Source organism: Strix uralensis, chromosome 1 (assembly GCF_047716275.1).
Source record: "Strix uralensis isolate ZFMK-TIS-50842 chromosome 1, bStrUra1, whole genome shotgun sequence".
In the NCBI taxonomy this organism is placed as follows: domain Eukaryota; kingdom Metazoa; phylum Chordata; class Aves; order Strigiformes; family Strigidae; genus Strix; species Strix uralensis.
Window position 1 is genome coordinate 22,914,608 of NC_133972.1, and position 27,700 is coordinate 22,942,307.

Sequence of the window (27,700 nt, forward strand, 5' to 3'; positions counted from 1 at the left end):
CTTTGGAGACAACGAAAATAGAAAGTATTGGCAATATAGATCAGAATGCTATAAACAGCATACCAGCACATAGTCTTATCAACAGCAGTGGCCCAGTCTGGGAAATACAGTCACACCAGCATTACTTCAGTTCAGGTGAAAAGCTTTAATACAGTTATGATGAACATTCTTGCGCTGGACAACAAGAAACGTCTGTTTGACATGGATCAAAGCAAGATATGATGGAAGAACCATATCCATTCTATAAAAACAACCTTTAACATGTTTTCCTTACAACCTCAGAGAACATCAGAAGCAAAATTAGAGTACACAGTATATGCAAGAGATTGCCTTGCCATTTCATTGTTTGATTTCCAGCAATATGTAGTGATTTCTTTTCTTTTATTTACAGTATGGTGGTTCCACTCCTAATTTTTCTCAAGCCTCCCATTTCTTCCCAGGCTCTCATTCTCTTTTGCCATCACTTTTGCCATTTCAGGCCAAAACTGCAATCAATTATTCAAGCAAAGCACTGAAAAATTTGACTGAATATGAAGTATGGAATCAAGTTCCTAATTCATCTTGTGTCAGCTTTTTTTTTTTCCTCTATGATCTTAACCACTGTTTTTTTCCCAGTTGATACTTTGCAACTTCTTTGCAGAATGTGCTGGCACCTTTACTCTCTTTTGTTCTTTTTCTATGTCTTTTGTTTCCTTTATTCCTCCATGCTCTTCTTCTGTATCTCCATTTTAACCACTTCTATGTTGCTTAGCAACACCCAGAATGACAACAACAAGGTAAGGCCCCACTGCTTCTAGCAAGTCTCACCTTACAAGGAACAAAAATATAATTTAACTTCACATTACCAGTGAATTCACTTCCTCAGAATGGCATTGGTCTCAAATTCATGTCTCATTAATCAGATTTTTTTTGCGAAAGCTAAGAACAAGTCAAACACACAGAAACACAGAGTGTTTCATAGGATATTGGGATCTTCCAGTTTTGTTCTGACATAGTTAACCTGTTGAGATAATAAGAAAGCTAAAATGAGAGATAAGGTTTTAGATCCTGGCTTTCCCAACATGCCGATCCAGAGAGTCCGATTGTCATATAAATGATCAAACTGCTACACTCAGTTATGAATCCAAACTTTAGAAAAAGTTGGAAGATGTTTGGATTTTGAAACTTAGTCTGGGCACAAATCTAATTAAACACCATCCAGTCATTTCCAGTAAACATCTTTAATATCCCAAATTTTATACCAGGCTGCTTTCTCCCTTGGCATAATAGAATAGAAACAAAATGAATAGGCTAAGATACTTCTTTTTTTTTTTTTTTTTAAATTTACAATTGTTTTGGACAACTTAGTTAACCAGAATTATTATGAAGATGGGACAAGAAATGTGCCTTATCTGTCACAAGCTGTTATCAATTTCCAATCACAGATGAGACTTTTTTCCCCCACAAAATCACTTTTGCAAGGGGAAACACTTAAACCCACTTCTGATCTTCATTGAAATGTTCTACTTTTGAGGGGAAAAATGGAAACTGATATTTTTGTTTAAAAAATGTTTTTAAAGATCAGTTACTGGTTTTAAAGATTTTTTTATGTTTTGAAATCTGAATATGTTTGGGATTTGATATGTACACATTTTCCCAGAATCATTAAAAATGTCTGTTGAAAAATCAAGGTCTTTCCCTGAAATAGGTTGAAAAAAAATACATTTATTCAGTAAAATTCCTTGAAAAATAACTGGCATTTTTGAACTCGCTTCAGAAAGAAGTTAATTTCTAAACTAGTGAGGCTCTACACTGGACTGAGAAATCCTGTTTTTGGATTTATAAACTATGTGTATAAAAACCAGAGAGGAATAAGAATATAATACTTACTCTCATAGCTAAATATCTATCTTTAAAATAGATTATTTGATCTTCAGTAATACAAAACTTCAGTTAACGGCTTTTGTTCAGCCCCTGGGATCACGCAGTGTCAGCCCTGCAGATACTTTTATTCAGCAAACAGAGGTCACAATGAATAATACTTACTCAGCCAACTAAGGTTTTTAATTAGGTTTTTTTAGGGCCTGGTTCAGTAGCCCTTACTCATATTGAGTAATATTCACTGCACAAATAGGACTGCTGGGGCAGTTGTATTAATCATCGAAATCACTGGTGAACTAAGCCTTGAATAAATAACAACTCTTACATTTATCCAAGTATGGCAATTTTGCCCGAAATACCCATGTAACTCCTGACATACAAAAATGTTCTTGATTACTGATGGCCTATTAAACAACAGCATGCTTACATAATATATAATTATTATTATATTGTACCACATTTTTATATTTTTATTATGGGAATCAATGTGGCACCAAAAACTGTGACAGCAAAACTGTGTCCATGATAAAACTACATACTTGTCTGTATACTTCTGCTTCTAATACATCTATAAAATGTAACTAAGAAAATATGCGAGGGAGAGAGAATCAATTCTGAGGTCTGAATATACAGCAAAAAATGTACCAGTCTAACACTAGCATACAAGCCTAGTAGCTTCTAACACTGAATCTCTCTCTGAAGAGATTTCCTGGTTCCTGGAATGAAAAAAAATCATTGTAATATAGTTGAATTACATAAAAAGGAAATCAAGAAACTACCTCTGTTTCTAGCTATCCCTTGCTTTCCAACAAACACACGTACATAAACAAAGTCAGGATAACTCACCAGGAAATACAATCCAACAAATAGTGAAAGAAAACCAGTATTACTTGTTCAGTATTATTTGTTTCTCACCATCCTTTTTCTCCCTTTTGTTTTGACTTTCTATTCTACACAGTAAGTCCTCATGTATATACACGTGTATATATGCATATATATGCCCTCCCTGAGTATATGAAGGATTATATATGGTGACTAATCTGCTCTCGTGCTGACCCTCCTACTGTTTTTAAAAATAAACCCAAATGAATAAAAATGCTTAGAATCACCCCCAGTAAAGAGACAATCAAGTTCCACTGCCAGTGAAAAAGAAAATAGACACTTCAGTGTCTAAAGTCGGAATCTAAAACTAGCTAGTGTGCAGATGTATCGTTTCACATTGCTCTGGGCTTGACTCTTTGGGTTTGATTCAGATGAAAGTCCCATGGATGCAGGTGAAAGCTCCACGTACCTTTTGTTACTCAAAATTGTCGGTTACTTAAGAGTCACAGTAGCAGCCACTATGGGAGCTGGGTTATTGACATTAGATGTAACAGGGACCGAAGAAAGCTCACAGTCTGCATAATGCATTTCCATTCTCTGTTCTTTACAGGAGAAACCCTGCTGCCACCTTACTGAAACCTGAGGGTTCAGGGAGTTAAACCCAGGCTAAACCCTGTGCAGCAGGTAATCTCTGTGCCATCCTGTCACTGTGCCTTAAATTCATCTCTAACACACAGAAACATGGACTGCCCTCTCTCACGCCTACCTCGATGGTTACTGTGATCTAAGGAAACACCTTCCCCTAACACAGAAGTGCTCTCTGCACATTGTGTGAGATCAGTACTCCCTGAAAATGTTGCAGGTTTTTTTGGGTTGGTTTGGTTGGTTGGTTGGTTAATGCCATCCCTGTGTTTTAAACATTTCATGTTTTAGCAGATTTTTAATAGTAGCTCCACTTACAAGCATATTTGTAGAACTACGAGCAAATCCCTCTCTTCTACCACGCTTTTTAAGTGAAGGAGCAAAATTCTGAGTGTGGCACTGCCTGTTCACAAGGTTTGTATTCAAGCTGATATTGGTAGAAGTTAGGAGACACAAACCAGTTTTGGTATACCACCTGGTAGGTGTCTGCAAGAACTGCAAATAATAAACCTTTAATAACTGAAGCTGCCTGTTTCAGACAGTAACACTGTTCTCTTAGTTTATGTTGATGCAATTCAGAAAAAAACAACAGCACATCACTGGTGAAACTAGGATAAGCGAAAAACAGATTCCAACCTTGAGTTTAAGCGCAGGCACAGGCTCCCTGGATGACAGTGAGTACTACGCATCGTGCACTACAAAGCCAGCAAAATTTCCAACGCAAGTTGCTAACTCTCTGCCTAAACGTATCTTGTTCAGAAGAAGAAACTCTCTGCCTAAGTGCATCTTCATTTAAAAGAAGAAATTCTTCCCTGGCATGGCAACTCTTCTGAGGTTTATTCTACATGTAGAACATTTCTCTTTCGGGAGGGTGTTAACTTTGTGTTCCCTTGCTGGCCTTGCCTTTCAGTACGAAGAGGCTTCTCTGTCACACACGGCAAATAACTCCTCTCTAGCACGTCGCATGTCTGTGCACAAAAGAATTTGTGCAAGGCAGAGACGACACCACGTTTTTCGCATCAAGGAAAGAAAAGCGAGGCTCTGTAAACTAAGCATACAGGGGAAGGTGTCCTTTGGATCAACAGGTCAAATGTTCATTTCTCACGGTGACTGGATCCTCTACTTCCTGAAAACACACTACTGCTATGTTTACTGAAGTGACTTGCCCATTAAGATCAATAGGAGAAACAGTGGGTGTAGAGGCAGCCCAGTAACATGGAACATTTTAAAATCCCGGTTTATTTCTGCTGTTTGTCAATCTTCTCTCTGCATTTTTTTTTCCAGACAGTATACACATAGAACATGCATTTATTTTATTTTGTTCTCAATTTAAAAAAAAAAAAAAGGAATGCTAAGAATTTAATCCTTCCAGACTTTCCATCTAATCATTTCCACTAAACCATAGGGAAGAAAACATTACAAAAAAACCAAATTAGTCCCGAGTGAGTTCATGTGTTCCTAACAAATTAAATACATTGATTAATGAGAATTCCTATTGTAAATCTTTCTCACTTAGCTCACATTTTGGTTTTAGAAACTTCAGCTGGACTAATCATGTCTAAGGCAAATGGAACAACTTCTTGGAAGGCTAAACAGTTGGAACTATACAACAAATGGTATTTCAGGCTATGCAACTGTCTGCTCGAACAAGAAAGAAGAAATCTTGCACATCTTTCTTCTTTGCATGCTTGCACAGTGGCAGCCGTAATCTAGTTCTGGCCCAGCAGCTCCTGCATTCTCTCCACCCCACAGGCTTTCTGTGAGCAACCCTGGACGATATTAACCATGTCTCTAACAAATACACTGCGGCCAAGTTGTTTTTGAGGAATGCACTTTATGGAAGTCAGAGACTTGCCCCCAAGCAGCTTTCAACACATCTCAAAGAGTGAGCCTCACCTTCCCAGGACTGAAACCACCCAACATCAAACCGAGGAGAAAGTCTGTGGAGCGGTGTGAAGTAAAATCACCTTGGAAGATCTCTAGCACAGACATGCTCCCCATCCCACCCCACCCAACCCTGGTGTAGGCATGTGGACCTACATCTACCGTACAGATAGGGCAAACAGCATTCAGAAAGGGTTTGGGAATCCCCCTTTTCCACCAACAACCCTGGTAACATCATCTCACAGGGAAAGAGGAGCTCCACAGCCGGTTTGCAGACGGGGAGGCCAGCCAAACCCTCCGTTCCACCCTGGCGGAAACAGACCAACAAAAGGCTACGGTGGCTCCAGAAAGAAAACCTCTGTATTAAAAGCCAAATAGCGCGGAGCTACAATAATAAATACACATTATCTCAACTGGGAAATACAGTGTAAAAGGTTCGTTAAAGTTCAGCTTCAGCAATAACAATATATATACTGCTTCAGTTCTCGATCCTGCCAAAAAGAGACTTCCCTTTTCTGTAAATAAAGAGGAAACCCGCTCAAACTGTATTCATATACAAAAAAGCTACTCCAACTACAACAAATGCGGTTGAATGGGACGGTCTTTTATTTCCTGCGTTGATTGGGGGGGGGGGGGGGAGGCTTTTTTTTTTTTCTTTCTTCTTTTTTACTAAAAGGTTCGTTTAAAACGGTTATTAAAGATATAAAAGGAGCCCGCAGGCTTTGGTGGTCTCCGGCGGGGCGGGTGGCGCGGCGGCGCTGCTCCCCTCAGGGCAGGGCAGGGCAGGGCAGGGCGGGCCGGGCCTGAGGCGGCCCCGCGCGCCCCGTCCCGCCGCGCGCCCGTCACACGCTTTAAACAAGAAAAACCCGCGAGAGTCCGGCCGGGCGGGAGGCGGCCGCCCGCGTCCCTCCACACCACACGACGGAAAGAAGGGGAAGGGGGTGTCACCGGGAGAGGCTACTTGGCGGCGGCGGCGGCGGTGCCGGCGGCGGTGCTGCGGCGTTGCTCCATGCCGTTGGGCAGGAAGCCGGCGATGATGGGCACCGGCCAGATGAGGGCGGCCACGCTCCACACGATGATGACCAGAGTCATGAAACAAGCCACCAAGGTAGACTCGATGGGCTTGCGGTTCATCCGCCAGCCCGGCTCCCCCTTCAGCTCCTCCAGGCTGAAATCCAGGCAGCAGAAATTCAGCGGCTCCCCTTGCAGCCAGTACTGGCCGGGCTCCGCCGCCGGCGGGTAGGAGAGCGAGGAGGAGGAGGAGGAGGAGGAAGAAGAGGAAGAGGAGGCGGCGGCCTGGGGCGCGGCGCCCCGCAGGCGCCCGACCCTTCTGCCCCGCACCCAGCTGCAGCCCACGCAGAGGCGCAAGTCTTGCTGGGCTCCGCCGGCCGCCAGCCCCAGGTGCTCGATGAGCAGCGGCGGCCCCACGCGGTGGAAGGCGGCGGAGAAGAAGGCTCGCCCGTGGCTGTTGGTGGAGAAGAGCAGGAGGTCGCACTGGATGCCCAGCGGGCGGCTCCAGCGCACTAGCAGAGAGCTCAGCATCTGCCGCTGCACGCTGATATTGCAGTGCGGGTCCTCGGCGGGCTGCGGCTGCCCCTGCGGCTGGGAACGCTGCTGCTGCTGCTGCTGTTGCTGCTGCCCGGAGGAGGTGGGAGCGGAAGGGAAAGGCTCTTGGCTAGCGGCAGCCGGCGTGCCCGGGCTGGCGGAGCTGCCTTCCTCCTTGCTTGCTGCCCCGTCGAGGTCCATCTCGAGGCTGGCCAAGGAGCGGGAGGAGGAGTTGACAGGGGGCAAGAAGAGCTCTTGCTCCTGCTCCTCCTGCCCGCTGGCAGCCGCCGAGGGGCTCCAGCCCTGGCAGGGCGGCAGGCAGGCGGCCAGCAGTGCCGGGAGGAGCAGCGGCAGCATGGCATTAACTTAGAGCCGGAGAGGAGGGAGAGGAGGAGGAGGAACGGGAGGCTGCATGGCGCTGCCGGCTGCCATCTGGGAAGGCAGGCACACTGCTCTCGCCGAGAGAGCGAGAGAAAGGGAAGGAGGGTGGGGGCAGGCGAGGGGGTGGGAGCGGGGCTGGGGCTGCCGCGGCGGCGAGGCGAGCGAGCCGGGAGCCTGGGTGACGGCAGCGGCTCCCCCCTTCCCCGCCTCCTCCGCCCCCGGCCCGGCAGCGCCCCGCTCGCGGGAGGAGCCGTGCGCCCGGCCGGCCCCGCGGCCGCTCCCCGAGGGGCCGGCCCGGCACCCCCCGCGCCGCTCCGCTCCGGGGCAGCCGCCCTCCGCGGGCGGGCGGGCGGCGGCCCCCTCCCCTGGGGCCGCGGCGGGCAGGGGCGGCGGCCGCTCTCCCCTCAGGCGGCGGCCGCTCTCCCGTGCCGCCCGCCGCCACCGCGCCGGTTCTTTCCCCCGGGCGGGGGGGAGAGCCGAAGCCTCCCAGCTCCGCCGCCGCCGCACCGGCGGGGGCTCCGCGGCAGTTGCGTGTCTCCCTCCTCGGGGGGCAGGGGCGAGGGAGAGGGGCTGGCTCTCCCGCCGCCGCCTCGGGCTGGGCTGGGGAAAGAGCATCCAGGAACCGACTGCACCCACTTTTCATTTCGATTTTATCGGGAGGGAAAGCGGCTGGGAGGACGCGGAGGAAGGGAGTTTAAACTGGCGGGTGGGATGCACGTCCCGGCTCAGCCCCAGGAGCTGCTGCTCCCAAGCCTGGCCCGGGCTGAGGTGCAAGACATCCCGCAGGCGGGCACTGTCGGTCTCTGTTGCAAAGATTTTAACAAGGAGCCCAGAGCTACCAAGTGTGGTAGCTGTGAGACTTGGCTGCATTTTTCGAAAGACTGCTTTATAATCATGAGAGTCAATAATCAAGCTAGATACACCAGTTCGTTTCATGACCCTGTGCTGGCTATAGTATTACTCTTGACGCAGGTTGAGGCTTGCCGTGTTGCAGTTTGGCACTTGGAGCCCCGGGAAGGGACAGAACTGGATGACACAAATGATGAACATTTCTTAGCCTTTACCTTGGGCAGAGGGTGGGATAGAGTTACATTTTTCTGGCAGGGATCCAGAACTGAGACTCTCTTCTTTGCCTTTGCAGCCCTTTTTTGACACATACAGACGCAAACGGGAGACACGAATACAAAAGCTAGGCTTTCCCAAGTATATATGGGACAATTTATGTAAACGATAGAACTGAACTCCGTAAGGTGCTCCTTTGAGGCTGGCATTGGTCCCGTGTCAGACATGGTCCCACGTCAAAGCGACACATGGACACCTTCTCACTTGGAGAACGAGTTACTGTAATATCACTCTCGAGTCTTTCGGATGAGTGAGGGTAGTGAATGAGGGTAGAGAGTAAATTTTAGATTTGCTATAATTCAACATGAATGAAGGTAGTGAAACAGTTTTCTTTCAAAACCCTTGCCTCAGTGTATCAGGACAAAGCACAGAGTTGTTTGCTTCTATTCAAAGGAGACCCGAGCACCAAAATGCAGTTGTGTTTGGTCCCAAATTAGCCCAAAGGATATTGTCTACCAGATGTCTATAGTTTGGCTAGGTTCTTAGTTTGGCTTATTACAGAGAAACATGCCTTATGAAGCATTCAAAGCAAGTTGTCTGGTTCCAGTTCTGGGTTTTTGCTCAGATGTTACACTACAGGTAATACATTTTTCAGTACTATTTCAATGTCTCATATTAAGAGTTCTCTGATATGAATGTGTCTCTACGTGTGTCTCCTGGTGTCCTTTGTCATATCCACAGTCCCACACATTTGTGTGACTGTAATTTTTTTTGTTGTAGTGAGTGTATAGACACAAAACCAGATTAAGAGAGGGCTAGTGTGTGGCAAATAATGCCAAAACTGTGACCACTCGTGCACAAATCACGTTGCATTGGGATTTTGGCACAAAGGGCTGGAAATGAAACTAAGCCTCATAAATAAGATTTAGCTCCTGAACACTGTTGCAGTATGTGGGTGGCAAATGTTCTCAGGCAGAGCTTCAGTTCTTTTGGTCTCAACTCCCGGGACCCAGCTGAATGCAGTCAGGGGTATTTGCGAAGAAGTTTGGGGAGGAAGAGTTGAGCTAAGTTTCTTTTCCTGCAAGGAAAGATAACCTGCCACAGGAAGGTTAAATGCATTTAGCATCATTTAGACTACCATGGCAAGGAACTAAAAGAGGGCAATTTATTTCAGGTTGGAGATGCATGGGTGCCTCATTATCTGTTCCTCTTCGTCAAGGAATAATGGAGCAAGTGGGTAGAAGAAGCAGAAAGTATGTTAGATCATTGGTTGATAGCCACTGTCCAGCAGTGCCCTTTACAGATATTTCATTTATAGGTCTATCAGATATAATTAATCTCTGCATGGATTCAGTCATTCAAAGAGGTTGCAGCACACTTGAAAACTCTTTATAAGTAGTATTAATATATAGCTCTGTTCTGTGGTTTTCAGCCATAAATCTCAAAGAACAAAGTGGGTTTATGGCTGGGGAGGCTGAAGCATAAAGAAATCAGGGGCCAGCAAAAGGTGACCTACAAATCACAGACAGATCAAGATGTAGATTTTGCAGGTTTGATTCTATAGATATAACTAGAACTATACTATGCACTGTAGGTCACAGTAGCATTTGTCAGTGTGGTAGAGGAGGTGTGAAGTGGGCTATAATGATAAAATTTTAGAAGGGAATAATGAGGTAACAAGACAGTAGGAGTTTCATGAGACAGACTGTAGAGCTGTTGAGAGGATGAAGACTAATGGTAAAGGACAATCAGAATCTTTGAGAGTTGTTTTAATGACATTTTAACTAAACATTTTTAGTAAAGTATCGCTTGTGAAATGCTTCAAGTAAGATGAAATCAAGAATTTCTGCCCAAGTGCCATTAAAATTGCATCTCATGAGGGTGCTGTTTTACAGCCTGAAGCCTCATTGCAGCTAGTGGAAACTGACCCTAAGCAGGTGCAGATTCCGGAAGGAAATCATAATTGCATTCAGGTCAAAAGCTTGTGATCCTCAGGCAGCATTTGTCAATTTGGCAAACTTACGTTGATCTGCACTGAGGAAAGGGAATAACTGTAGAACTTTTCTTGACGGAGGATGTGCTTTTGAGGTTGTCATTTCTGAAAGGAGTTGCATGTGGGAGAAAAGATGGAAAAGTAGCAGAGTAAGGGATTGGATACCCAACTATAACTTCACAGAGATACTGTTCTGTGGAAAGCCACCTACTGTCAATTACAGGAAAAAAGATGATAGGAGCAAGTATGTATAGCAATGCGTTACCAATCTCTGTAAAAGTGCCAGGTAAATAAGGAGAATTTCACAGTCAACAGCTGAAGAGGGAGACAGGGTCAGGAGAAAGAAGTTGGTACTTGACTCCTCTCAGAAAAGAGCAGTTTCAGTTCTGTGCAAGGAGTAGGATCCAATCATACTGGGGATTGTTCTGAGAGCGATACTTATTCCCAGCTGAGGAAAAATGTTTCTGTGATATAATTTAGGCGGCTTGGTTGGCTAATGTGAGGGGAGAATCTCAGAGTAATGTAAGGAAGTGAGCTGATCATATGATGACTGTAGAATACGCTCTTTGAAGAGTCATTGATAATCAGTGGTTTGCTGGTTGAAGAAGGAGCTAAGGGATGTTTCATACTGCCCACTGACTTGTTGCTTTGATTGTGAGCCCAGTGATCAGAACCTTCACTCTCCTCTTCCTTGCTTGGTATTCTTGTGGATTTGTCGGAAATTATTTGTGATGAAACACTTAAAGGCCACTGAAGCATCTGAAACAGATGATAGAAGCTAGCTGGACTAAGGGGCTTGCTACTGCTACATCACGTCAGAAGGATTTATCTGCAGTGAACAGGGATCATGCACTGCACAGAACAAGCCAGGGTTCTGTACCACTCTTTATATGAATATCAGAAGCCCAGACAAAGGGAACAGCCAGTTGGCAAGCAGGCTGAGATCAAGGGCATAATCTCTCCAGAGAAGTCAACACACCTATCTCAGCAAAGACACTAAGTTCATTGCTTGACATGCATTTCTGTCAGCAGCAGATACTGCTTCCACACCATCCTCTCAGGTTATACAGACAGATGTCCCTGAAGCCATAAAATGATCCGCGTTACAGAGCTGGGGCAGATGACTGTTATTGTTGAATACTTGTCATATACATGCTCTTTTTCATGAAAATATCATAAACATTTTCAGCCCAGCCTTAACCCCAATCTTTAACCCCTTAGCCAGATCACTACACACTCCTGCAAAAAGCTGCACCTGTGTAGCTGAGGGAGTGAGGCAAGGTGGCAGGGAAGGTGGGAGGGTTTGAGCAGTGGGGGCCAGACTAGGGCTGTTTAGCCACTGCATGTCAAGATGGGCTCTAGTGGGGCTCCCACGGTCTGCAAACCACACAGCTGATGGAGTGTGGACCAAGAGAAAGCAACTGCCATCAGAAATCCAAAAGGAGAGTTATCCATGGCAGTTACTACAGAGTCTAATCCAGCTGCAAAAATGATTGGTAGAAATCAGGAGAACCTTGTTCAGAGCGTCAGGTGGTATCAGTAAGATGGAGGGCCTGCAGGATGAGGGCTCTGGGAGCTTTGAGGAGGACTTAGGAGCTCATGTCCAGAATTCCGTTAGACTCTGTGTTGTACTAGCACAGACTAAAAAGCCTGCTTCAAATCTAAAGATAAGTGTGAAATATATGCAGAGAATGCTAAAGGGAATGTATTAATAGACTTTCAGAGCTTTTTTTTTTTTGTAGCATGCTTTATGTAGGTTGAGGCTTTTAGACAAAGATCAAAAAGAAACAACAGGAAAAGAAGAATCTGTGGGAATGGGTGTAAGAGAGAAGTAGTCCAAAGAACAAAATTTGCACCTCCACAGCTGAAGATGATCTTAGAACAAGGCGGGCTGGCTTGAGGTAATAGCAAAATATAAAAAAACTATAGTATAAGTTGGTTCGATCTAGTTGGCCTACAAAGAGTGATAAATGCAGTACTTTCATGTATTCCATTTATACAATGACGTTTTTAAGATGGGTTTTGACCTGAAGCAGTGTTCTAGGAAGACTGGATTCTTTTCCTTGCCTAGGTTCCCACTTGCAGGTTGAATAAGACCATCACTCATGTGGGATTTCCTCCCAACTGAAATTCTGAAGCTTAGGCAAGATCCAGCCCTGGACTATATTTTGTCTTGTAACTACCATGCTTGCTTATGTTCTATTGGCTAGGAGTCTGACTATAACTATAACTTATTTTCCCTCATATTTATTTCACCAGTAAACCTATCCAGTGTTGGAGCTTGTCTGAAACTGGAAAATTTGGGATCTGGTATATTGATAAAGATAATGAATCCAGATTAAATGGTCCATGCAGGCAGAATTGAGAGATGGGCGATCTGAGTCATTTTTAAGAAACCTCCGATAGGGATAAAGGGCAGTGTAACACCTTTGTTCCCATCAGAGTATACGCATTGCAGGACTCGGGACTACTTTCTACCAGGTTGCTAAAGGCCATTGTAGGGTGGGTTTGACCAGGTGTCAAGCTTTGTGCGTTCATGAAGCACAGATGTTCTGAACATCTGAATGATCCCCGGGGTTCTGGGTAAGCCCTGACATGTCACAGCCGTTCTTGAAGGAAAAGAGATGTCAGCTCAAGCAGTAGTTTTTTCATGCCGATGCTGTGGAGGTACTAGGAATGCAAAAACATTTTGTGTGATTACATATTAAATTGTTCTGCAAAATATTTGTAGATAAAATAGCATTCCTTAATGACTGTTTTATGAGTTTGTCTTTGGAAAATCTAAACATTTACTACAACAATACATTGAAAAATAGCTCCCTGGAAAGCATTTAGTTCTGCAAATACTTTGAGTGTTTCCCGGTCTGTTCTGAACATGGCCCTAGGGCTTGCCTTTACTGTTTTTTATCTCTGTATAGAAAAGAGAGACAGGTGCAGAAATCGGGTATTAGTCTGCACTAAGCAGACGTGAGTTTGGCACTCCCATGAGCTTCCAGTGTGGCCTCAGTCTCTTTGTGGCTTTAAAACCCAGCTATAAAATATAAAATCCCGCTTCCCTAGGAAGTTGTAAGACACTCGGACTGTGAAGCAATCCTGTTCCACAGGAGAGAAAGATAAGCTAGTTCACAGGTCACTTAAGAGTTGTTTTGCCATACTACACAGAAGACACGCAAACACAAGACATTGTCAGTGACAGTCTGTATCATAAAGAACTTTCACAGAAAACACGTGGATGAGAATCAGAGTTCAAAGGAGAGGGTGTTGATACAGATCCTGTGTGATGCTTCTTAGCCAACCTGCAGCCCTGACCATCCTCTGCCTTGCCGTTATTAGCTGGTGCTTCATTGCTATGAGATACATGACAGATATTGTAAAGGAGTCTATAGCAGGGACTTCACTGGTTTCACTGCAGGTTTTTGTTCTCATTCATAAAGGGAAGTGTAGATTCGAGAAGCCAAAACGAAGGCTGCAATCAACAAAGCGAGGGTGGATAGAAGGATAACAAATACTAGGCCTGGTATGAGGCAGGATTGAATGGTGAAGGGCTTTGAAAGTGAGAACAAGGAGTTTGCATTTGGAGCAGTGAAAGAAGAGAGATGACAGAGAATGGTGGAAAACTCAAAGTAATGTGCCCAAATGAATGAACTTGAGACAGTTCCAGGTGCTGTAACCAGAGAGATTACAATAGGGAAGATACACAGGCCCAGGCTAGGACTTTTGGCAGAGCAAGCTGAGACAAATTGTGATACTTTGGAGATGCTGCGTGAAACAAATCAGTGATATTTAAAGCACAGCAGTATCAACATCATCAGTAAAATTAGCAGTAAAAACTAAACTCCTCCCTGCCTCCAGACTGTGCATCGACACCTTAGATTGGGGCTCCAGAGCTGCTGTAGCTGTTGGTGTGCAGAACAGAGACCCTTGAGTTCTCAAGGAGCACTTGGGTACTGCTTGCGGTGGTCTGCATACTAGTCATATGCATGCCCCTGTTTGGGAACCCTTGCCTGCTGTCCCTTCTCCGGTGAGACACTTTTGCTCTATATCAAAACAGGAAAAGAGATTCATCTGCCTCCATGAGTCAGCAGAACCACATTAACTCTTTCCAGAAGTGTCAATGCCACTGAGTGGGGCTGAGTCATCCAAGCAGACACAGCTAGCCTGATGCCCACCCTTCCCTTCAGCTGGGAAGCAGTCCTAAGGTGTCAAAGAGAAGGTGGTTACATTTCCCATTCCACTCATCAGTGCAGCATCATAATTATTTGCAAAACGGCAGACAGTCTGAGTTTTAACTGGCAGATTCAAAAAACTGTCAGCTGTTTCTGGGTTAGATAGGAACCAGATTTAAAAGGAAACAAAATGTTCTTCGTCCCTAGGGAACTTGCTAGTTCACACTCCTTATTTTCCCAGCAATGACCACAACCAGCATGACATTGCAACAATTGTCTGAGCCATAATTAGGCACTCAAACTCCAAGGCTAGACTAGTGCTCAGACATCTCTGTTACACCTTTGCTACACTGGAGTGGTTTCATGGAAGTCAAGGAAATCAGAGTTTCAATTCCTAACTTCTAAAGCACTCTTGTCCTAATCCCGCAAAGTCAGCACATGAACAAGGCAACTGATTGCTTTCAGCAGGACATTGCACTCAGAAATGCTCTTCTGTATGATATCAAGGTCTGAGTCCTTAGTGCAGGGGTACACAAGTAAGAACAAATGCAGCTTTCAGCCTTTAAACCTGATGCATTGAACAAGCAGCAGAGGAACACAGGCTCCTCAGAAAGAAAGATTTTCTATTTTCATGCAAATGTTACCAATGTTCTGAAGCAGAAGGAGATGCTTGGAAAATACATGCGGTACAAACAGCTTGCTCTTTAAGAGGCATTCACTCAACATTCCCTGCTTTTTCCATGAACTAATAATCACAAAACAAGTAGGGAATATAGCCTCTGATGTTATGTGCCTAGTTCTTCACTGAACTGACCAGGTTTAGAAGGCGTGCCTGGATTTTTACTGTGTCTTGGCTTGATTCTGCAGATTAAAGAGGGACACATATCAGCCCTAATATGTGTATCTTAAATTAGTCTGTGGGATTTCTTGCTCAAACCATCACGTCAGATGCTACCATTTCTAATATTATATGTGAATCCATCACCCACATCATTGCATTTGCCCTTGGCCCTTTTTACTGTGTCACTGTAAAGCACCCAGAGCTGACAATTGCCTTTTTATCTTCTCAGAAAGACTGGTAGGTGGTAATCTGTCATAACTATATTCAGGCTCCTCTTCTCGAGTTCTAGCTATGAATGAATGTTCTCTTCTCACCTATACACATACGCTATGGTCTATCCAGACCAATCCTGCTGCAGTCGACAAACTGCGCTGGTAGAAATGCCATGGTCCTCTGGTTTCCAGGCTCTGGTACACATGTCTCAAACCCTAGAGGAAGACATAGGCATGTTTGTGCTTTTGGTCACATCTTATCTATTGTAGCGAGATAAAACTGTGGAGGTAAAAATGAGTTTTAAAAATAATCCCATGTATTCTTAGTGCAAGTCAGGAAAATTTAATTAGTCTCTGTGGGATTTCCATGTGCAATGACAGTCAGGGATGCTGACATCAGTGGACCACTAGAATAACGAGAATAATCTGATAGAAAGTTTATAAGACTTTAATTAGCCTAATGCCTTACAAGAATACCTTTTCTATTGTATTGTCTGCGTGTCTGAATATTGAATTAGCTTTCATCCCTGCCATAAAATACTGGCTACATTTTCTTCCTCATGCCAGATCAATAGCTTCTGCAAGCAGCAGGTTCGGTCAGAATCTGTTTTTCCAGCTTTGCTGCATATGTACAAGTACAATGGCAGAAGAGCAAGGAGTATCTCCCAGTGCAGGGAAGCAGTTTGCTCAGAAATCTGATTCAGGATTACCTGAATATCCTGTTTTAGAAGTTCTTCAATTTCTTTCCCATTAACTTTTGTTCATGTTTTTGCCATTTGATTTTGGTTTGTATCTTTTGACACTGATGTCTGCCGACACGCATGTTCCTTCCTACAGTTAAACAGATGGCTTCTCTGTGCTACAAAGTGATGATAGATGCTAATACACTGATCATGGCTTTCTTTTGAGGTATTTTTGAATGGATGTTGGAGCCTTAAGTTTTATGTACAGAGCCATGTAATATATACAATATAACAATACAACTTTTCAAAAAAACATTATTAATCTTAGACTTTCATCTCTGTTTTCTACTTTGGTCTGTTATCCGTGTACAGCTTTTGTTTTCTACTATGCTGATATCAAGTCCTTGCTCAGAAGGCTGGACCTTGACTCACGTGCTTAGAGGTTTCAGAACTTTCCCCAGGCAGCATGGGTTTTCTGCCCGCAGTATCTGAACGCCTACTCCCAGTCCTCCTCTTCTGTGATTTGTCCCTACCAGTTCTGAAACAGTGTAACTGGGACTCCAAGTTAGATGTCTCGCACTATGTAAAATGGTCAGTATAGTTTATTTTCACTTTCTGCCAGCAACTCTGCTTAAATGGACATACTGGATGGCTGGTCCCAGGAGACAAGGAGCACAGTTGCAGTTTAGAGACATTTTTATCTCACTTCTGTTCTCCCTGCTTCTAGCCTACAAATAGGAAGACAGATTTGGTATGTCGGCGGTGATAAGAAGGAAGACACAGAAACGTTGAGTGAAGAGGGTAGTTGCTTGTTAAACTGGTAATTGCATAAGAGTAAATACAGAGCTTAGTGTCACATGTTAACCAAAAAAAATTAAAAATCAACATATTGGTGTCTTACAGAGAAAATCACGTTATAGGGACAAAATTAGGAAGAAGTATGGAGCACAAGCCTTAGTCACTTTGCCAGAATTTTTGGTTTTTATGTGGTTGGAGGAGGTGGGTATTAGACTCTCCAGCTGTTCTCCCTGTTGTCAAGTACACCGGTAGCTGGTTTTCTCTAGAGATTTTACAAATGCTGATGCTATTTTTGTTCCATAATTTTATACTCTTGAGCACACACATAAGGAAGAAAAATGAGTTTAATAAACAGGACTCACTGAGGCTCTGCTGATTAGTGAAGATGAATATGGTTAATTATTTAGCATTATTTTCTTATTCAAAATAGTGTCTTTAGCATCAAACATTGACATGATATGCTATAAAGATTTCCCTGGTGATAAAATCAAATTATATCATTTAAGCAAAATTGTCCACGTAACTCGAATCTGAGGCTTAACTGACACAGGCCTTGTGACAGTTCTTTGTACTGGAAAGAAATTTGACATGAGGGCAGAACTGGGATTTCTTGTGTCACTATTGAAAAGAGGAGCTTGAGGTGTGCTTGAAAGTGGCATCTTCAAAGGCCAGGTCCAAAACAGTTTCAAGACAGTGGAGCTTCCTTTGTGAAAATTCTTACTTACTATAATCAGAACTGGTTTGGACTGAGGTCTCTTCCAAAGAAAATTCTGACATTAAATAAATGAATATAAAATCATTCTGAAGTAGAACTGAGAAGTGAAATTCCTCAGGAAATTAAAATTCTAAAGAAATCTGTTTTCAAGCTATTAATATATGGATTTTAAAGAGTTGGCTTACTACTATCATGTCAATAACAGGAACTGCTTTGTGCCAACTGTACTATCTTGATTAATTTTCCTTAGACTTTTCACCAAATTAATGTCTCAGATGTCACATATTTGCAATATTACATTTATATATTATCTAATATTATTTAACACAAAATACAGAAGGTAAGACATACAAAAGCCAATATCAAGCAATAACATCAAAAGCAGTTGTATTTTATTAAACTAAGCATTTCAACAAGATCACAACAAAACTAAAAGGGTGAGAGGGTTACATCATTGAAAACTGAACTGGAAAGTGGCAAGCTGTCACAGAATAGTTTGATCTCAAAGCTACATTTTGTGCCAACTTTGCAGACCAGGCCTTGGGCTCATTTACACACCTAACACTGCCCTGATTATTAGCACTGTTAGAAAAATACTTTGTAGAGATTTTACTCCTGGTCACTCACAGATGGTCAGATTCTTTTAGCCCTCCTAATATACCATTTCCAATATCCATACCAAAGAGGTATGAATATGAATGCTAAACAATTCATTCAAAAGGCCAGGTTTTATTCCGAATCCAGGGTTTACATCAACATCATCCTTTGATTTTGACAGAGTTATTTCTGATTAAGACACATAAGAGTGGAGAGGCTTGAGACCCTATATTTGATTGCAATATGGCCTGGCATCTGCTGAAATAATGGTGTTCTCCATGATTTCAGTAGTAACGTTTTGAGTCAGGTTTTTCAGCTACTAGAAACTGCTTTTGAAGTCAAATCCATTGAAAAAGTATTTGCTTCACAGAAACTATTTGCTCCTGAATCCCACAGGGACTGTCAGCAGTGAATGAACAGCTCCAGGAGCTCAGCACTGAGGACACTCATTGTTTGTAGGAACCTGTAGTATTACTGCACCTGGATCCCTTCAGATTGCTGGAAAGAAGTTACGAAAGGCACTAGGAAAATGTGTGGGTGAAGACTTTGGCAGTGCTCTTATATATAGGTAGTCCGTGAAACTATATTGAAAGCCTATACCTGAGGCAGGATGACCCCATATATACATATACATACATATATATATATCATATATAGATAATATTATGTTCACATGAAAACTTCTCTTTCATTTTCCCACTGAGTTTTCTATAAAAGCCAGACTCAGACATGCACTGAGCAGTGTTGAAGCCCCTTGTAACAACTGAGCTCTCAATGGGAGGCAGTTCCTGGCCCTCCATATTCTGTCCCCAACACGGTCTAGTGGATGGGCCATCAGAATAGGCCCTGGAGTGAATCCTAATACTTTGATCAACCTGTCTTGTAACTGGACAGAACAGGGTGCTTCGCTCTGCCACTGCTTCCTCCAGCATCAACCTGTCGCTGCAAGCACCTGGGAATATGTCCTGCATTTTGCTCTGTGTAAGTGTTCAGAAGCACAGAGTAGCTTGAGTTAGAAGGGACCATTGGACACTTTGTCCAACCCTCCTGCTCTAATCTGGGTCAACTAGAGCAGGTTGTTCAGGGCCATGTCTGGTCAGGTTTTGAATATTTCCAAGGATGGAGACACCACAACCTCTCTGGACAACCTATGCCAGTCTTTGACCACCCATATTTAAATGGAATTTCCTGTATTTCAGTGCATGCCTATTGCCTCTTGTCCTTTAACTGGATAACACTGAGCTACAACTCGGTGGATACCACTACAGCACCTACCACAATAAGAACAAGTCTTGGTGGTGCCTGTAGGGGCCCCTGTAGTCCAAAAAACCCTTAGAGAAATAACAGTAACAGTCATGAAGGATTTCCCTCCCCAGCACTCCCAGAGGCTTCCAGTACTTCTTAATTAAATGGAATAAATAATTCATTTAACACCATAGACATTCCTCAAGATGAGCTTAGTGTTGATGGAGTGGGAACTAGGAGCATCACCACACAGGAACAGCGTGAACCTCCTCGGTGGCTGGAGCTCCTGTGCAGCCAGAAGGGAGGCAGGGAGAGAAGGACAAAGCGAGCCTCAGGCACTGGAGTAACAACACCTGCGGGGGGCAGGAGACCTTCTGCTGGACACGTGCAGCCCACTTTGGGAGCTGGAGGCTCTGCAGAGTGGGTGGACTCAGTATTCCTCTCTCCCCATCCTTTGCCTGAAGTTTGCCATAAAGGCAAAACTAAGCCTTACTTGTCAGGAAAGAAATGATCCCGAAGGTTAGCAAAGTACTCAGAGACCCTTTGGGAAGAAAAGTGCTACGTAAATAGAAGCTGATTCCTACAGGTTATTAATAGATGTATCTGCAAAAGTAATGTGCAAACTACAAAGGAAAGATCATTCTGAATAAAATTACCATAATTTTTTTCATTGCTGTCTCTTTTCAGGAGACCTGGATAATACTGCTAACAATGACAGGTTGAATAAGAGACAGGGTTTGTGTGGGCCAGAGGTGGGAACAGAGAAGGAGACTAATTATATCTTTTTTAACCTTTGCATGCATCTGGGCAGGATAAAAATGGATTACGCAACCAGCAACTGAGCTGTTATCCTGGTGGAGGCTGCAAAATGGTGCCCAGGTCATCCAGAAACATGATCTAAGCTGTCCCATTTCTGCTGAATCTAACTACTTTACAAATCATTAAATAAAGTGGGTATTTTCTGCATGCTTCACCTAAGGCTCATGTAATTATCCTATGGGCAAAACAAAACAAATTTATCTTACTTGCTCTTACCTCAACAATGCCGAGGATGAAGGGCAAGCACTGATGTGGTATGGGAGAGCTAGAAGTGGCATTCTTCAGGGTACCTTTTGAAACCTCCTGGGTTTAATAGGTTAAAGATGATGACACTGCTTTTACAGTCACTCAGATGTATCATTTAATGTGTGGCATTTATTCCACTTTTAATGCATTTTGTGACATGAAGCTTTATTCAAAGTTCAGAGATGGACGGGAAGGTGTAGAGGGACCTTTAATGCCTGTACTGCTCGGCAAAGTAGCAGGTGTCTGACCAGAAAGGGAAAGAACCTCTTTGCAGGCAGCAATTGTGGAGAAATGGAGGAATACGTTCCCATGAAATAAGAACTCTTCTCTCTACTCTTCGACTTTCCTCCCCGACATTCAAACTACAATTTAAGCTATGTGGTTTATTACTGATACCCTGTAGCTCTACCACTTTAAAGGGGTTTTGGCATAAATTGGAGTCATATCCCAAGCAAAGAATTTGACCCTTCAGACTTGAATTTTTCTGAACTCTATTCCCAGCATTTTGCAGCGTCATCTGTGCCCCACACCAAATTAAAGCTGTCTGTATCATACAAAGGGCTTGTTATCAACAGAGCTTTTTATGTTGCTCCATAATGCTTCAGCCAGTTAGCTCTTTCCTGGCCGAGCTTATCAGAATTGAACTCTGAAAGCTGAATGAAGTGTCTTTGAGAATCTGAACCCAAACTTCTCTCACTTTTTGTATTAGTTCCCTGTCTCTAATTTGGTCCAGTACAGTATTTATTAACTGAGTGACCCAGGACACTAAAAGGCTTTAAAACTTGCAGCCTGAGACAATTTACCTAATTCAAGAATTTTGGCTTCTTTTTATTTTCATTCCTTGTTGTCTGAAGGAAATAGCATCATCTATGTCTGTGTTTTGAAAAGAGGGTAGAGAATATGTTGTATTTGGTTGCTATTGATTTACAGAACAGAAAGGAGCAATATTTCACTGGAATAGCTGTGCCTGCTGGAGTATAAAAGATTGCTGGCTTAAATCTTCTTGTGAATAACCTGATACCTCAAAGATATGTCATTTCTTTGTCTTAAGTAGTGTAAAAAGCCAGAAAATGAAGTGGAAATACTATACTGAGTAAGATGCAAGACAAATTCTCTTCCTGGAATGTCACATTTTACTGAATTGAGATTTCTCCCCCTTCTTCCCTTTTATAATCTGTGGCACCTTCTGTATTTACAGTCAAAAACTTGCGATTTTATATTTAAACACAAAATGCTAGGTAACCTACTGCCACCTGAGTGACTGAATGCGTCCTCACTAAACTGCTAATTATGACCCAATTAAGCAGTAGTCTGTGCCAGTATCTGTAAGAAGACCAAGTCAGTTTTTGTAAGACATTCCAATATAGCGGATCTGTTGATAATTTGGATATAGTGTATAACATTAATGCTTGTGTTAGGAATTTACCAGTCCTAATATCACTGCTGCTTCTCTAGAATCACCCACTTGTAATCTACTTGCTGACATGGCCATCAGAAGACAACGCTTTCTGGAGCCCTCATCAGTACACACAAGCATCTGTGACAGTGAGGAACAGTCTCCAGTACCCATGTCTCCTGGATTTGGCCTTAGGCCACATAGTTTGTGTCCTCCTAGCATGTTTAATACAGTGAGCAGAATGTGAATGGAACTCCCGAGTTTGTGAAGATCCAGCAGATTAAATAGCTATAGCTTACGTGTCAGACCAAGCAAGTGAATACAGTCCAATGCTGCACTCACTTATGACACCTTGTGAGAAGTGAACTCAACATTTTAGTTCCTATTTTTTAAACTTTCATTGGACTGGTCTTGCTTCAGAAACAACCATGAGACCTTCTGTGATAGCAGTGTTCTGCTGGATGTGGAACCAGTAAGCCTCAAGGGATGGGAAGGCTTGTGAATGCAACTGCCTCCTCATGATGTGAAGGGATTTGCAGGCATGCATTGCACATCTATGGCCACTTATGCATACATTCCTACGTGTCCTGGTTTCGGCTGGGATAGAGTGAATTTTCTTCCTAGTAGCTGGTACAGTGCTGTGTTTTGGATTTAGGATGAGAATAACATTGATAACACACTGACGTTTTAGTTGTTGCTAAGCGGTGTTTACATTCAGTCAAGGCCTTTTCAGCTTCTCACCCCACCCCACCAGCGAGTAGGCTGGGGGTACACAAGAATGTGGGAGGAGACACAGCTGGGACAGCTGACCCCGACTGGCCAAAGGGATATTCCATATCACATGACATCACGCTCAGCATATATACTAGGAGGAAGGCTGGCTGGTGGCCGCTGCTTGGGAATGGGCTGGGCATCAGTCAGCAGGTGATGAGCAATTGCATTGTGCATCACTTGTTTTGTATATTTTAACTCTTTTATCATTACTTTTTTTCCTTTCCTTTTCTGTCCTATTAAACTGTCTTTATCTCAATCCACGAATTTAACTTTTTTTTTTCTTCTGATTCTCTCCCCATCCCACTGCAGGGAGGAGTGAGCAAGCAGCTGTGTGGTGTTTAGCTGCCTGCCAGGTTAAACCATGACACTAGGCAAAGGAAGAACCAATGCAATAAGCGTTCTTATCACAAACATAATCACTAGTGCCCACAGGGAGCAAAGTTTATTAAGTATATAAGCAGAAGGAATCAATATAGGAATCAGTGTCACATCCTGAATGCCCTGGAAGGTTACCAGCAATCCTGCCCCAGTAGAGAGGAGTACTGACTGTTTGCATTATCTGTGAAGAAACAGATGATAGCAGCAAAGCAGATTTAGGACAGAAATCGCTGAAAACTTTCTGAGGGACTAAGGAATTGGAAATGTATTTGACATTCTTGAAAGAAAAAAAATAGCAGTTGTTGCTTCATATATGTTTATTTAATTTCTTCTGGGGTCTTTTGGGTAGAAGTGCTGTTAGCTCTATTAAACCAGAACTGTGCTGCCCAGATGGATGCTTGTACCACCCAGAAATGTCATGTTTATTATAAGCGAAGAAAATGATCCTGTAAGCAACAAAAAATACCAAAATACTTAATATTGCACATGACTTGAGCACAGAGTTGCACTGAAATGAAATCACTGAGTGCCCCTTGCAGCACAGGTGCCATCTCCAAAAATGGCTCATTTATCCCAGAGCCTGGTGCTGGTTTCTTTGCAGTAGCCAACCTCTTGTGAAAGGACAGTTTAGACTGAGCATGGACACGAGGCCGTGACTCCAGCTGCAAATGGCGCTGCAGAGCAGGAGAGGGCTACGTAGGTGGAGCTGGATGTACAAGCTGGCAAGGGAAAGAAGGGCAGAGCTGCGTCTTGCAGCCCTGCCAACAGCCGCTTGGTGATGTGGGGACTGCTTGTGGACCAGCATTTCTTCTCCCAGCACCTGAAATGCTCACCATGGCTGACAGACAATGAGTGTTCATTGGTTTTTCAGCAGTGGGGTTTTTTCCTGAATGGGAGGCACAATCCTGAATTTCTCCTTAACCTACTATAATTCCAGTTTACTGTTCCAAATCAAGACAGAGAAAGCAATATGTAGACTACATGTGTACAGCTGTCCTTCAAAGAGACAGACTTTTCTGTTCTGGGCACCAACAGAGCCTTTGTACTTCAGCCATCTTCCCAGGCAGCATTTTTAATTAAAGTTGTAACTTACCCCAAGGAAGAATCCAGAAAATATCTGGATCTTTACTTCCTTTTGTCAGTTCTCTGCCCTAGGCAAGGAGATAATGAACTAGTCACTTCAAAATAGTGCTCACTATGAGCTGATTTATTTTGTTATATTTTGGAGCCTGAGGATTAGTACATACTGGGGATTTCTCCCATAAATGACAGAGCATTTTGAGCTGACTGGAAAGGCAAGCTTGTTCTCTCCAACTATTTAGTTCTTAAGGAGAAAGAAAGACATCAGGGGCACTGTAGCATTTAGTCAATATATGTTGAATGTTTCAAGAGCTGGATGGAAAATGCAGAGCTGCGGCTGTGGTGTGCAGTCAGCATGATGTGTGCTCCCTCCTTTCTGCAAGAGGACCTCCCTGTCAAAGTAGCAGTGAGTTGCAGCATGTGTGTGCTCTGCGTGAGCAGCTGAACAGGCTTGCCTTGCAAGCACCTCACAGGAGACGTGGGAAGCAGAAATACTTGTGGCTGTGCTGGACTTTCTCTCCTTGCTTGGCTACTTCCCCCCATTCAGGAGTAATTATCACCCCCACACAGCCCATTATGGTGCAGAATTTTAAATTCAATCAAATTGTTCCCCCCCATCAAATTATTTATCACTGCTAAACTTCCTAATCAACTCTCACAATTTAAATTAGTTCCCATTGCCTCATTTTCTTTGATGACTTAGCTGCTGCAGCAGGGTCAGATGAAAAAATCTGGGGAAAGAGCAGGGGAGCTGAAGACTTTACCTCTCAAGAAAGCTATTCAGCACGTGAGACTTGCAGACTTTCGGTGGGCTCTAAGCTGTGGCTGAGGCTGCTTCCCATTTCTAGGAAATCATAAAAGGAAGGGGAAAACTGAGGGGGCTGAGGAGGTCAGAAGTAAACCAGCTCACGCTGTTGCCAGTTACTATATGTGCTTGGACTACATCTTCTCCACTTCTGAGTCAGGTGTGGCACCAGTAGGCATCCTCGTGTCATACTGCTGGCATGAGAAGAGGAAGAAAATAACCATGTATTGATGGAATTCTCCTCTTGCTGAAAATAAAACACCTGGTAGCTGATTTCCAAGGGCTTTTTAAATACTCATGGTCTCCTGTTTCCCGTCTGATATTCTGCAGCTCAGCTTTCCACTTACTGCGCCAATAGTTGCATCTTAGGCCGGCCCTGCCCTTGCCGTGGGCTGGCTCGGAACGTCAGGATGGCACATGGGGCTGGAGGTGCCCCTGCTGCCACAGGGCAAGGCGCTCCAGCCATGGAGGGCACTGGGTCGGGGGCGACTTCCCGAGCACAGAGTGGGGTCAGAAATGGGCCCTGATGGAGAACAAGGCTCACGGTTGGAAGAGATCTTTTTGTCACCTGGGCTGGGAGAGATGCCCCTGGAGGGGAGGGTTTATTTCCAGTTCATGACTCAGAACTTCTGCTGCTGAAGTTAGGGGGGTTCATAGCAGAGGGAGGGTTGTTATATGACAGTGCCCAAGTATGCGACCTTAGCAGAAAGCAGACCATGAAGCCTAAATTCTGGTTTAGAAAATTCTTCAAATTTTAGCACTTCTATGGCTGATCCTTTTCCAGGTGGGTGCTGTTTGTGTTTTTCACATGAAATTCAAGGGTAGTAAGCCCCCAGTTTAGCAAGGTAGATGAGCACATTTGCAGCATGACTTGCAGAGGACTGGTCAAGTGCTTCGAGTTACCTACCCAGTGGTCATGCTGATTTGAGACCTCAGTGGTTTTAGTTTCCTGCCTGCTTGAAAGCTTTCTTCCTCCTGGAGTCACTGGGGAGGGCACTGCAGTATTGGATTGCGTTAGAGGCACACACAGAGACATCAAGTCACGTGAGGGATGTGTTGGTCTGTGAGATGACAGGAGTCACAGCACTGCAGCTGGGACATATATGTTTTAGCAAGGCTCCTAGGGGCACGAAGCCCCACCAAGAAGCTCCCAGTGCATATGGAGCACCGGTACTGCGTTTCTCTCAGCCCAGAATGTCAGAGCAGCTGTTCTGCTGAGTGCCAAGAATGCCAACGTGGGCATGCAGTACTGGGTATTGCAAAGATGGAGAAAGGCTGTGCAGCTGTGGCAATATCAGCCTTCAGCAGAGAAGGGGGAACATGTTGCATGAGGATTGACAGATCTGGAGCAAAGAAAAGGAGATGGAAATAATCTCTTGTGGGGTGAAGACTGTGACCTCATCCCAGATCTATTTTGCCTGAAATTATTCTTATAGATGAGTTAAATAGAAATTGATTTTCCTCAGAAACTCAGCTCAAGTTTAGTTCCACTCATCTCAAGTTTAGCTCCAGATTTACAGACAGCAAGGAATCTTTCTGCTAATCAGAGTCTAGCAATAGGTGGGACTAGCAGAATTTCTATGCAAGATCTTTTAAGGAAAGCAGATCTTTTAAGGAAAACCTGTACTACATCTGTGCAGTTTTTACTGGCTAAATTTTTTTGTGTGTTATTTGAAAGTATGTGAAACTCAAAAGGTGAGAATAAACAACAGGTGTCATCTGTGATCAGTTCACTTCCATTTTTTAGACTCGGGCACTTGCGGAGCTGAAACTTGAAATAAAGCTCATAACGGGATGTAATCAAAGAAATACAAATGCTTATAGGAATCTCATGAAATCTCTACTTTTGGTCTTGGAATATAGGGAGAGTTTGTGAAACCTAAAAGAGTCTTCACTGTACTGACACTGATGTCAAACCTCCTAATGAATTCAGGGTCTCATTTCCATTCATTGATATTTTTCTTTAGATTCACTCCTAAACTTGAATCCCTTTCTTCAGAGGAGGAAACTATATGTATACTAAGCACAAATTCCTATCTGTCGTTGGACACACCTGCTTGTATCCCATCAGAACCAGACATGAAGAAATAATCTAATTCTATATTTAGATTTATCTAATCTAATGTCTATATTTGTGCATTTCTTGATGGGCTCATCTAGATTTTCCTACATTGTGATTTTCCTGTTGTATATTTATATCAGATTCTCCTGTTGTATATTTATATCACCCTGTAGAGTTCCCATTAACACCACCAAACATTCAACCTTGAGCACTTACACTAACTGCACAGGACACAGCAAGGAAATCTCTCTATTTATAGTTTAGTAAATCAGAAACCTACATGGTAACACATGTTGTAATTCAACAGTGGATTTTAAAAAATGCAAACAGCAAAACAGAGGAATCAGTTTTAAAATTACATTGATTTTGGTTAAAAGGAAAATATGAAAGGATAGGGAAATCAATGAAAGCCTGTTCACTGTAGGTAGACCTTAGTTTTGAAAAAAACCTTGTAAATAGTTATATGGCATGCTTTTTCTGAGTGGAGTATCGTACTAGATATGGTCCCTTTTTATTCAGAACCAGTGGTGAGGTGAACTAATGTTCTCTGTCTCTGTTCATAGAGAGATTGGCAGCTTGATTTAATAGATCACTACAAATGCTCCAGGTTTGAGTTGGAGAAGTTTTCCAAACAGGGTCATTACTGTTGAGTGGTCAAGATGCTGCCAACTGTACAGGGAGCTCAGTCATCTTC

At 43.5% G+C, this 27,700-nt stretch overlaps 2 protein-coding genes across 2 annotated transcripts in view; one reads left to right on the forward strand and one right to left on the reverse strand.

The window, feature by feature from the left end:
* Window positions 1–5,554: 5,554 nt before the first annotated feature.
* TMEM158 (transmembrane protein 158) lies at window positions 5,555–7,177 on the reverse strand. Its single transcript, XM_074859459.1, has one exon. The coding sequence runs from the start codon at window positions 7,108–7,110 to the stop codon at window positions 6,166–6,168; it is 945 nt and encodes a 314-aa protein (XP_074715560.1). The 5' UTR covers window positions 7,111–7,177; the 3' UTR covers window positions 5,555–6,165.
* The window catches only part of LARS2 (leucyl-tRNA synthetase 2, mitochondrial), a 145,643-nt gene continuing 124,667 nt past the window's right edge, over window positions 6,725–27,700 (forward strand). The window contains exon 1 of the mRNA XM_074859389.1: window positions 6,725–6,856. The gene's annotated coding sequence lies outside the window, so the exon portion shown is untranslated. The remainder of the gene's footprint in view (window positions 6,857–27,700) is intronic.

Excerpts from the sequence above, each read along its gene's own strand:
- TMEM158 (XM_074859459.1), bottom strand. The coding sequence starts at position 7,110 with ATGCTGCCGCTGCTCCTCCCGGCACTGCTGGCCGCCTGCCTGCCGCCC.